The sequence below is a fragment of the Sorex fumeus genome, unplaced genomic scaffold, assembly GCF_029834395.1.
Source record: "Sorex fumeus unplaced genomic scaffold, SorFum_2.1 ptg000083l, whole genome shotgun sequence".
Taxonomy (NCBI): Eukaryota; Metazoa; Chordata; class Mammalia; order Eulipotyphla; family Soricidae; genus Sorex; species Sorex fumeus.
Genome location: NW_026606140.1, coordinates 11,070,606 through 11,083,422, shown reverse-complemented (window position 1 = coordinate 11,083,422; position 12,817 = coordinate 11,070,606). Strand labels below are relative to the sequence as shown.

General features: G+C 45.3%; 1 protein-coding gene and 1 non-coding gene across 2 annotated transcripts in view; one reads left to right on the top strand and one right to left on the bottom strand.

Annotated features, from left to right (window-relative positions):
• The window catches only part of CCDC60 (coiled-coil domain containing 60), a 138,775-nt gene that overhangs the window by 24,049 nt on the left and 101,909 nt on the right, over positions 1-12,817 (top strand). The window contains exon 2 of the mRNA XM_056131039.1: positions 11,945-12,024. Within this exon, the coding sequence (XP_055987014.1) occupies positions 11,945-12,024 (80 nt within the window). The remainder of the gene's footprint in view (positions 1-11,944; positions 12,025-12,817) is intronic.
• Positions 8,207-8,307, bottom strand: LOC130039211 (small nucleolar RNA U13). The gene has a single exon (XR_008794851.1). It is a non-coding gene; the product is annotated as a small nucleolar RNA U13 (small nucleolar RNA).

The window sequence follows — 12,817 nt, the reverse complement described above, 5'->3', positions numbered from 1 at the left end:
GCCTAACTAAGGAAGTAAAGGACCTGTACAAAGAAAACTACAAAACGCTACTTCAGGAAATAAAAGAAGATACGAGGAAATGGAAAAATATCCCCTGTTCATGGATCGGGAGAATTAACATTGTCAAAATGGCAATACTTCCCAAAGCACTGTATAAATTCAACGCAATCCCTATTAGGATACCCATGACATTCTTCAAAGAAATGTAGTGAACACTCCTGAAATTTATATGGAACAATAAGCCCCCACGAATAGCTAAAGCAATTCTTGGGAAAAAGAAAATGGGAGGAATCAACCTCCCTAACTTCAAACTCTACTACAAAGCAGTAATAATTAAAACAGCATGGTACTGGAACAAAGGCAGAGCTGTAGACCAATGGAACAGGGTTGAATACACTGACATCTCCCCGCAAGCATACGAGCATCTAATCTTCGATAAGGGGCAAGAAAAGTGAAATGGAGCAGGGAAAACCTCTTTAACAAATTGTGCTGCAAAACTGGATGGCTACATGCAAAAAAGTGGGCCCAGATCCCTGCCTAACTTCATGTATAAAAGTTAGATCAAAGTGGATTAAAGACCTCAACATTGGACCGGAACCCATAAAGTTCATTGAAGACAAAGTTGGCAAAACCCTTCATGACATTGAAGCTAATGGTATCTTCAAAGATGTCACACCGCTGGCCAAGCAAGTGAAAACAGAGATAGACAAATGGGACTATCTTAAACTAAGAAGCTTCTGCACCTCAAAAGAAACAGTGACCAAAATACAAAGACAGTCTACAGAATGGGAAAGGATATTTGCCAAACACACATCCGATAAGCAGTTAATATCAAGGATATACAAAGTACTGGTTGAACTCCACAAAAAGAAAGCATTCAACCCCATCAAAAAATGGGGAGATGAAATGAATAGAAACTTTCTCAAAGAAGAAATCCGAATGGCTAAAAGGCACATGAGAAAATGCTCCACATCATTAATCATCAGGGAGATGCAGATCAAAACCACAATGAGATATCGTTTCACACCACAGAGACTGGCCCATATCCACAAGAACAAAAGCAACTGGCGCTGGCGCGGATGTGGCAAGAAAGGGACACTCCTTCACTCTTGGTGGGAATGCCAACTGGTTCAGCCCTTTTGGAAAACAGTATAGACGATTCTCAAAAAATTAGAAATTGATCTCCCATTTGATCCAGCAATACCACTCCTGGGAATATATCCCAGAGAGGCAAAAAAGTATAGTTGAAGTGACATCTGCAATTGTTTGTTCATTGCAGCACTCTTTACAATAGCCAGAATCTGGAAAAAACCTGAGTGCCCGAGAACAAATGACTGGTTAAAGAAACTTTGGTACATTTACACAATGGAGTACTATGTAGCTGTTAGAAAAGAGGAAGTCATGAAATTTATATACAAGTGGTACTACATGGAAAGTATCATGTTAAGCGAAATGACTCAGAAAGAAAGGGATAGACATAGAAAGATTGCATTCATCTGGGGAACATAAAGTAACAAAATAGGAGACTAACACCCAAGAATGGCCGAGATTAGTACCAGGAATTTTACTCCATGGCTTGGAGGCCAACCACACATGCTAGGGGAAAAGGGAGCTCAGATAGAGAAGGGAACACCAAATAAAGGTGTTGGGAGGATCCTCCTAGGATGGGAGAAGCATGTTGAAAGTAGACTATAGATTAAACATGATTGTCACCCATTGCCTCTTTTGCAAACCACAACACCCAATAAGAGAGAGAGAACAAAAGGGAATGCCCTGCCACTGAGGCAGGGTGGGATGGAGGGGGATGGGTGGTGGGAGGGATACTGCGATCCGTGGTGGTGGGAAATGGGCACTGGTGGAGGGATGGGTATTTGATCATTGTATAATTGAAACCTAAGCACAAATATCTTTAAGTCTGCAACTGTACCTCATGATGTTTCACTATTAAAAATTACTCCATCTTAAAGAAGATCACAGATCACGGTCCTCCCGTTGTTCATCAATTTGCTCAAGCGGGCCCAGTAACGTCTCCATCACGAGACTTCTTGTTACTGTGTTTGGCATATAGAATACGTCACAGGGAGCTTGCCAGGCTCTGCCGTGCAGGCGAGATACTCTCGGTAGCTTGCCGGGCTCTTCGAGAGGGGTAGAGGAATCAAACTCGGGTCAGCCATGTTGGCCGCTTATAAGGCAAACTCCCTACCGCTGTGCTATCGCTCCAGCCCAATGTAAGTCTGTAACTGTACCTCATGATGTCTCACTATTAAAAATTTAAAAAAAGATAAAATAAAGATAAAAGATATCATTTCCATTTAATTTCCATATAGTCGCTGCTGAAGTCACCAGCTATCTATGTATTATAACTTTGCCCTGAAATTTATAAAGCTATTTATTTGAACTGCTAAAAAAAAAACGTTGGTTCATGAGGTTAGAAAAAAGAAGCCAACTCTATATCAAAATGTATGGGGAATTCATGGAGAAGCTTCAGGAAGTTCTTCCAAAAATCCCATTCAGGTCATTGATGAAGGTGTTGATGCTCCTCAGAAGATGTTCAATGCAGGAAAAAGTCTTTTTTGGGGAGATCCATCTGGAACTTTCATAGCAACAGAGGAGACGTCCATGTCTGGCTGCAAAACCTCAATGGACAGAGCAACTTTCTTGCTAGGTCTAATGTAGTTGGTGCCTTACACTGAAGCAAGTGTTCATTTACCATTTAGAAAATCCTCAGGTGTCCTGAGAATTATACTAAATCAACTTGGCCTGTGCTTTATAAATGGGATACAAATTCAGGACATTTACACATCTGTTTAAAACATTCTTTGCTATTTTAAGTCTACTGTTGGCAGAGACTAGTGAGTGGGGTGAACTGGGGTGAGGAGGATGCAATTCTTTTCTAAATCTGATTGCTTTGTTGACAAGGTACTTGGTAACCCAATACCTACAAAGAGATAAATGTTGTTTGCATGCCTGATAATACCCCATACAATCAGCAACTCATGGATTGAAGAGTCATTCAACTTTAAATTCTTATTCTTTAGGAAATACATTTTCTTAAATATATATGATGTGTCGCGCAGCCGCTTGCGGCCTGGAGTGTGGTGACGGCTGGGTAGTGGAAGTAGTGTCGAGAGTGGAAGTCTGCCAGTGGGATATTTATCTGGGTAGGGTGGGTCTCCTGTGCGCAATTTGATCCCTGGGTGGTTGATGGAAGCAGACAGGGCAGGGTAGGGTGGGGCTCCTGATTAGAATCCCTTTGTCACCTGTGGTGGTGGGAGCAAGCAGAGAAGCTCTGTCCCTGGGTCAGCCGAGCCTGGAGTCCAAGGTCTCAGAGAGTTCCGCTTATCTTGTTCTGTGGGTGTTCAGTTGTGCGTGGGTCTCGGTCGGAGCTGCCGCGTGGGTCCAGAAAGCGTCCTGGAGTGTGGCGACGGCTGGGTAGTGGAAGTAGCGACACATCATAAGACACTAAATACCCATCTTCCGGAATTGTCATACCATATTTGATAGGGTTCAAATATGGTAACACCTACAAGGGTGATTAGAGGTCGCTCCAAAAGCCTCTATCCCTCTCAGAAAGACTGGCAAGCTACCGAGTGTATTCCGCCCGCACAGAAGAGCCTGGCAAGCTATCCACTGTGTATTCAATATGCCAAAACCAGTAACTACAACTGGCCTCGTTCACCTGACCCTGAAGGCTTCACCGACATGGCAGCACTGAGAAGGATGAGAAAGGAGAGGCCGACAAAATCGCAAGGCTGATGTAGGCTGCCACAATGAAGGAAGACAAAAATGATCGTCTGTACTTTCAATGCACGTACGCTAGCATCAGATGCATCCATCGAGGACCTGATGGTACAAGCGCGAATGATCAAGTACGACATCATTGGTCTGACCGAGACAAGAAGGCACGAATCTCACCATGCCGTTTTCGACACTGGAGAAGAATTGTTCCTCAGAACATGCGATAAAAGAGGTGTTGGAGGCGTTGGTGTCCTTGTCAACACAAACTTGGCCAAGAGCATTGATTCATTCGAATGCCTAACAACCCGAATCGGACGTTTACATTTGAATAGATGTGGCTCACTGCCTGCAGTTTCTATCTTCGTTGTCTACGCACCAACATCTCATTATGATGAAAGAGAAATCGAGAAGTTCTACATGGAGCTAGAGAAGTTCTATAAAGAAGACCACACCTTCTACAAGATCATTGTGGGTGATTTTAATGCCAAGATAGGACCAAGAAGATCAGCTGAAGAACTTCACATCAGGACCCATGGCCTAGAATGGAATGAACAGGGTGAGAGACTGTCTGAGTTCATCATGTCGACCAAGACCATTCATGGTAACTCACAGTTCCAGAAGGCAGAATCTAAACGATGGACATGCGAGTCTCCCGGTGGACGATTCCACAACGAAATAGACCACATCATATTCAATCGACGGTTTTGCCTGACTGATGTCGCTGTTGTCCCAAAATTTCGAACGGGATCGGACCACCGTCTCCTTCGTGCAAAATTCTACTTCACAGAGCGGGGAGAAAGGGCTGCAAAGTTCAAAAAGAGAACTCCCAGAATGACCACCAACTGGGAACTTTTTGGTACTATTGCGGCAACATGGGAAGATGCCATTGTTGACAACATTGACGAGGAATACGATCGGCTGGTTCAGCACCTCCATGAATGTGCAAGGAATGCCAAGAGAGAGATAGCCACAAAAAGTCGCCTATCTTCGAAAACTCTTGAGCTAATTCGCCAGCGTGGTTTGGCGCATGCCTCAGGCAACCGCAAGCTAACGTCCGAGCTCGCAAAGCAGTGCAGAGATGCGATCAAGGAAGACCTCAAAGAGAGAAGAGCAGAAGTACTGGTAGATGCGGCAGAAGCCAGGAAAAGTATTCGTAACGCCCGCCTGTCCTTCGCCAACTATAAGACCAAGATGACTGCCCTCCGACGTCCTGATGGATCCATCACATCCTCCAGAATGGCAATGGAGAAGATTATCCATGACTTCTACTCAAATCTCTTCAATAGCCATGTCCCCTTGCCGACATACCAAATTCCACAGGATGGATATGTCGTTCCCAACGTTCTCCCTTCCGAAATCCGGCACGCCATTTCGTCGGTAAAGAAACAAACAGCACCCGGCCCAGACAAGGTCAGACCTGAACACCTGAAGAACCTGCCGTCAGTACTCATCAATACACTGGCTCGGCTCTTCACTCGCTACCTGTCTGAATGCAAGGTTCCGTCCCAATGGAAAACCAGCAGGACCGTACTACTGTTCAAGAAGGGAGACATCCATGACATTGGCAACTATTGCCCGATCTGCCTATTGTCTGTCATCTACAAGTTGTTCACTCGAGTCATCCTAAATAGGATTGGCAGAACACTAGATGAAGGACAACCCATGCGAGCAAGCCGGGTTCCACAAAGGATTCAGCACCATCGACCATATCCACACAATAACCGAGCTCATTGAGGTTTCTCGGGAGTTCAAGATGCCGCTCTGTTTAACGTTCATTGATTTAAAGAAGGCCTTTGATTCTGTTGAGATGGAAGCGGTCAGTGAAGCCCTAGCCAATCAGGGCATTCAAGCCCAATACATCAGGATCCTCCGTGAGCTGTATTGCGGATTCACTACCAGGATCTCACCATTCTACAAAGAAGTGATCGTTGATGTCAAGAGAGGGGTGCGGCAGGGTGATACCATTTCACCAAAACTCTTCAGTGCCACCCTCGAGAACATCATGCGACGACTGGAATGGGAAGGAATGGGAGTGAAGATAGATGGTCGGCAACTACACCACCTCCGCTTTGCTGATGACATTGTTTTATAACACCAAACATCAGCCAAGCGGCACAAATGCTGGCCGACTTTGACCGTGAGTGTGGAAAGGTAGGACTACAGCTGAATCTTATGAAGACAATGTTTATGAGAAACAGCCTTGTTCCTGACGTCCCATTCGCTCTCAATGGAACGACCATCTCCGAATGCAACAGCTATGTGTACCTAGGTCGAGAGGTCAACATGACAAATGACCTGGCACCCGAGCTGCGCAGGAGGAAGAGAGCGGCTTGGAACACCTTCAAGAACTTCGAAGAAATAGCTAAGAGGATGAAGAACCTCCGGCTCTGGGCACATCTCTTTGATTCCACTGTTCTTCCTGCATTAACATATGCCTCAGAGACCTGGGCCCTACGCAAACAAGATGAGAACGCTATTCAGGTCTCCCAAAGAAGAATAGAAAGAGCTATGCTTGGAATATCACGTTTCACTCAAATGAGAGAAAGAATCCAGAGTTCTGACATCCGTCGACGATCAAGAATCAGGGACGCTGTCTCATATGCCAAGGTGTCGAAAATCAGATGGGCTGGTCACGTAATGAGATTTAAAGACGACTGCTGAACTAGAGCTGTTACCGACTGGATTCCACGGGATGTCAAAAGACCGCGTGGCCGCCCACCTTCCAGATGGTCAGACTTCTTCGTCAAGATCATGAACAATCGGTTTGAGGCCCTTCATGTTCCCGGAGCGAACCGATGCCATTGGGCTACACTAGCACGCGACAGGGACAAATGGAGATGTCGCGCCCGCTCGAGCAAATTGACGACTAACGGGAAGTTAAGTGATTAAGTGATTAAGTGATAAATATATATAGTGGCCAAATACCGACTGGATTTCACATGACATCAAAAGAACGCATGGCTGGCCACCTACGAGATGAGACGACTTCTTCATGAAGACCCTGAACAAACGGTTTGAGGCTCTTCGTGTTCCTGTAGTGAGCAGACACCATTGGGCTACATTAGCACACAACAGGGACAAATTGAGATGTTACTGGCACCCACTCGAGCAAATTGATGAGTAACGGGATATCAAGTGATTGAGTGATCAAAATAGTGACCATCCACAGTGACTCTTTGGTGTTTCTGGACAAAGTCAAGTGAAGATATAGAAGGTACTCAATGTTCTAGATGCCATTGAGAACATTTGTGACTCAGGGCTAGAGAGATGGTACATCGAGTAAGGGACTCACCTTGCACATGGATGACCCAGGTGTGAACCATGTCAGGATCTCTTAATGGAGAGCTAGGAATAAGCCAGGAGCACCATCAGGTGCGGCCCCAAAACAAAAACCAAAAACAGAGTATTATTGATTCATAGAAGTTCCAATGATCAACATGAATAGGAGTTTGGGAGATTCTGAATCAAAGCCTAGTGCATAACTTTAAGAGGTTCAAGCATCATGGAGAGCGTTTCCACAAATGTGGTGGAAACAGCGAGAGAAATAGAATTAGAAATGGAGCCTACAGATGTGGCTGGGCTGCCGCAGTTCATGAGCAGACTTGAAAGCAAACTTGGAATTGCTTCCAATGAATGAGCAATGAAAAGTGATTTGTGAAGACAGTATCTTCCCTTTATGGGGAAGATTGCTGAAACGACAAGGCTTTCTAGGATGACGTCAACTTAGTGGACAGAGTCAAGACGGGGACTGTAAGGATCAGCTCTAATTCTGAAAGAAGTTCTACAGCGGGAGAATAATGCTGTCAAATGGCATCACCTGCTACAGGAAACAAAACTCCCTGAAAGTAAAAGTCCATTGATGTGCAAGCTTCACTATTAATCTTATTTGCAGAAGCAATTTCCATCACCACCCTGCAGTTGCCACCATCTGCGGCAGCAACATCAAGACAAGGCCCTCCTCCAGCAAAAAAGGTTAAGAATAGCTAGATCTCAGCTGGTGGTTAGCAATATCTAGCAATAAAGTGTCTTTTAATTTAGGTGGTACATTGATTGTTTTCTTTGTTAAACACAGTGCTACTATAGACTAAAGTATGGTATAAATGTGATACTGTGTGGGAGGGGTTTGTCCCACCCAGGTTGCTCAGGAGATACTCCTGGTTGTGTGCAGGAGTGATCCCTGGCAGTACTGGGGGACAATGTGTGGTGCATGGAATAGAATTGGGGTCAGCAGCATGCAAGGCAAGTACTTCAACCCCTGCGTTATCTCTCTGTAAATATCACCTGTAGGGGGGTTTGGATGGACACACCCTATGGTGCTCAGGGCTTACTCCTGGCTTTGCACTCAAGAATCACTCCTGGTGAGCTCAGGGGACCATATATGCGCCAGGGGTCATACCCAGGTCAGCTTCGTGCAAGGCAAATGTTCTATCTGCTGTACTATCACGCTCCTGCCATAAATAATTTTTTTAATCAGATGGGTAATGTGCCAAATGCATAACAAGATTTAAGGGAGGCACATGACACACAAATGTGTGAACACCCAATCATGCTTATGAACCGGAAAAAGATTCTGGCTCCATAAATATCATTTTCATATGCACTGGGAAACCAAAAAAGTTTTGCGAGTCTTCTAATTGCAATATTGACTTTATGGCATCTGGCGTGGACCCAAAAATCACTCTGAGGCATGCCTGTAATCAGTATCAATGGGGCATCGGTTTGCTTCTCAGCAAAGAAAAGGACCTAAAGGTGGTGGGGCTAAGGACACGCAAGATCTAAAGCAAGAGGAAGAGATCTATGATCATCTAGATTCACAGTAACTCCTAGGAAAGAAGCTGAAAATGTCAGAGGGTTGCATCACTCCTGAAAACAGGGAGTGAAAATGATGTTGAGAGGGCGAAGAGGAAGTCTGCCGACTCGGGAGCTACATCTAAGCCACAGAAAATTCTGGGGACCTCCAGTTTTCGATCAAGAGAGAAGGACTAGCCAGAGCTACCATCTGTGAGTTGGTCCTTGATTAAAGGGAGAACAAGCTTTTGAGTCCAGCAGAGTCTGGTGAGCAGCTGTAGCCAATCATTTGCAGAAGCCATAACCATAACCACACGCTTTTACCTATTTCAGTTTCCTTCTCCCGAAGGGAGCGAATCTCTAGGATGCAGCCCCAGAGACCCTGCCAGCTGGCTTCCAGGTGAGCTCAGCTGGTAGGAGGCGCCAAGGGGAAGCTGGAGGGAGGGCAGGGGTGCCAGGTACTCATCTTCCCCTTGCTCCTCAACTCCTGATGGCGTCTCCAGGTGAAACACTGTTTTCTCCATGAGTCCATTTTCTGCCAGGCAGCCTGATGCCAGGCCTTTGGAGATCCACCCTCAGCTTAGCCCCTCCAACTCTGGAGATGGTAAAAAAATGCCCCCGTTTCACTAATGTCTTGTTTTCAGCTTGTCTTTTTTTCAGCTCTCCTCACATATGGCTGCTTCTCTCTGTTGAACTATGCACATGGAGTCTTCTCTGTCTGATACACTAAGAACAACAATAAAAACTATAAAATGATATCATTCCAGACTACTTAGATCAACTCAAAACTAACATTTTTCTTATTGATAGAATTAGAATGGCTCTACAAATATGGGAAAGATTATTGTTAGACAATATCTGCACAATATTTAAAATTAGGGAAAGGGGTAACTACAGTAAAAAAAAATGATTTACCGGGGCTGGAGCAATAGCACATCGGGTAGGGCATTTGCCTTACACGCAGCCGACCTAGGTTCAATTCCCAGCATCCCATATGGTCCCCCAAGCACCACCAGGAGTAATTCCTGAGTGTATGAACCAGGAGTAACTCCTGTGCATCACCGGGTGTGACCCAAAAAGCAAAAAAAAAAAAGATTTACCTATCATTTAAGCACCCTGAGGTAAAATATTCATCATCCATTTATTTCATTTGCCTACAACTTTTTATGGCATTATACATATATTTTGGCATAAATACAATAATTTAGAACATAATCTATATCTTAATTGCACACATTTCTAGAAAACTGTCTCTGAGTATAAATTGTAAAACCTCTGTGATCAACTTCTATTCTGTAATATGAATTTTCACTTGAATTATTTATGTGGAGGGGAGAACACCCTGCTGTACTCAGGGGCTATTCCTGCCTCTGTACTCAGGAGTAATTCCTGGTCGTTCTAGTGGAACCACATGTGGTGAAGGGGGGTTGAAGTAGGTCAGCAGGATGCAAGGCAGGTGCCTTAACCCCTGTACTATCTCTCTAGCCCCGATGAGTTTTTGTTTGGTTTTGGTTTGGGGTCAAACATGGTGGTGCTCAGGGATTACTCCTGACATTGTGCTTAGGGGATTATATGCAGTGCTGGGAATCAAATCAGGGTGGGCTGAATGCAAGGCAAGCCTCTTAACCCCTGTACTCTTTCTCTGGACTTAAGAAATTATTTTAGATACTTTCCCTACCAGTATATAGGTGTATGTCTGACCACTAAACAGAAAATTCAAAGGCATCACATACCACTGTTCCCTGATTGTGATTTATGGCCCCACTTCTTTTTGTGGGTGGTTTGATGTTCGTTGCTGTTATTCATGCTACTTTGATAAGCATCGTACCACATATTGCCAGCCCGGAGAAAGGTCAAAATTCCAAATCCACAGGCCTTTCATTTCAGTACTGTCATGAAGTCAAAAATTTTTGTGGGGGAGGGGCATGCTGAGCAGTGCTCAGAAATTACTCCTGGCTCTGTACTCAGGAATTATTCCTGGAAGTGCTTTGGGAATCTTATGGGATGATGAGGATCGAACTTGGGTCAGCCACGTGCAGGCAGGAACCCTACCCACTGTACTATTGCTCTGGCCCCTAGTCAAAACATTTATTTTTAATTGTTTATTATTATTATTTTTAGAGCATTACAAAGCCATTTATGATTGAATTTCAGTCATATAGTATTCCAACACACATTCGTCCACCAGTCTCTGTCTCTCTGTCTCTGTCTCTCTCATTCTCTCCTTTTGGGTATTGTAGCTTGCAGTACTGATACTGAAAGGTTATCAAGAATATCCCTTACCTACTTTGAACCCTTGGACCTTGTCAAGCGTGATCATTCCCAGCTATTTTCATTGTGGTCTCTTCTATATCTTACCTCCCTTCTGCCTCCCACACACTTGTGGTTAGCTCCAACCATTGACCAGTCCTCCTAAATCCTTAAGTTGCAACCTCGCATGTACTATTTTAATGTTTCATAACTAGTTTAGCTTAACCAAGTATATGCCAAATACTTCACCCAACGGGTAAGTACTTGGAAAAGTAACACACACTGTGCAAGGGAAATGGACTGGGTGTCCTCAGAGGAAACTAGGCGGCAATCCTTCTTTTCCCTCCCATTCAAACCCTACCCTCCAGGCCCTTCTGGTCCATGCCCAGGTCAACAGGTTAAACAGACACTCCAGGGGCTGGAGCAATAGCACAGCGGGTGGTTCATTTGCTTTGAACGCAGCCGACCCGGGTTCGATTCCCAGCATCCCATATGGTCCGCAGAGCACCTCCAGGAGTAACCCCTGTGCATCGCCGGGTGTGTCCCAAAAAGCAAAAAATAAAATAATAAATAGACAGACACTCTATTTCAAAGAGCTACAGCTGTAGGCAGCCTTGCCCCCATGCATCTTCAGAGCAAAGGGGTGATGAGACTCACCAGGTGAGCAAACGCTAGGCTTCACACACTCGTCCACAGCTTGGTCTCTGCTTGCTCAGCCCTGCCTCACTCTGCCTTTCACAAACACTCAACCCAACACTATCAACAAGCTCTCCTCAACCTTCACCTGGCCATTGGCTTTTCTAGAAGGTGCCTCTCCATCTGCTATACAATTCGTGTATATTTGTGTCAGAGTAATAGGAGGCTCACATATGCTAAGAAAAATAATTAAAAATATGCCCTCCTCTCACCTCTGGCAAGAATCACTGCATTAGGGGTGGCCATTTCCTCTTTTATATTTTGATCTGCATACCTCTGCTCAGATCTCTTTATAAAAAAAGCTAAATGATGAGTCTGAGACTACGTGTTCATGCCTGACCAGCACCAAGCAGAGGGGAGCTCATGTTTATTGTTCTTCTCTTGAGTCATGCCTGGGGTCTGGGACCTCTCCGGGTACCACCTGTAACCGTTGCACTAACAATTTTTCTTTCTCCTTTTGATTTCCCATCAGACCACAGACAAGCCGATGACAAATATCCGGTATTTGGACCAGGAAATAATAAACCTCAAAAAAGACCTGAAACGAAGCCGGTAAGTGAGCCCTCGGGAAGGAAACTGGCTTTGGGTGATGCCTTGCCAAGTCCCCTTGTCCCCACCCACAAGAGGAAGCAGTAGACTTACAGGCAGGGGATGCTATGAGGACCATTTCTTGGTTGTACTTTTCCTGAGTCTCTGTGATCAACTGACTCCCCAGTCTGGCGCCAGCCTGTCCTGTGTGAAGTGGCCTCAGTGTCCCTCCCCCATCTCGCTCAAGGGCATTCCCATCTGCTCCAGATATCTCCCCCTTCTTTTGAGGTGCCTTTCCAAGCAGTACCCAAGGTTCTGGGGACCACTCCCAGTGATACTCAGCCAACTGGCCCAGAGGCTCAGTGCGAGGGTCTGAGTTTGTGGTGCTGTTTGGGCCCCCAGGGATGGCATCCGGTGGGGCACATGTACCCTAATCCAGGAACTGCCTCCCTGGCCTCCAGAAGTTCTCCCTTTAGACTCCACGCTCACAGCTGGGCAGCCAAGGGCCAACCACACAGTCAAATACTGGCCTGGAGATCTGTTTGCAGGGAAACAGAAGCCATTTCTTCACCTCCCTGAGACTTGGTGCCCTTATCTGAGTATAAACTGAGACTCATATGAGGTTCTTAGAGAATCTGGATAAAACAATCCCTAGAAAGTGCTCCCTGGATGTCCTGGGTGAGAAGTGTGACCAAGGTCATTGCATCCTCCTGCATCCTTTCACAACCACCACTACCCACTATCACCCCCCGCCCTTCACAAGCCCTGCCAATCACTTTTTCCATGACATCTCAAGCAATCTAAAGTCTGGAACCAC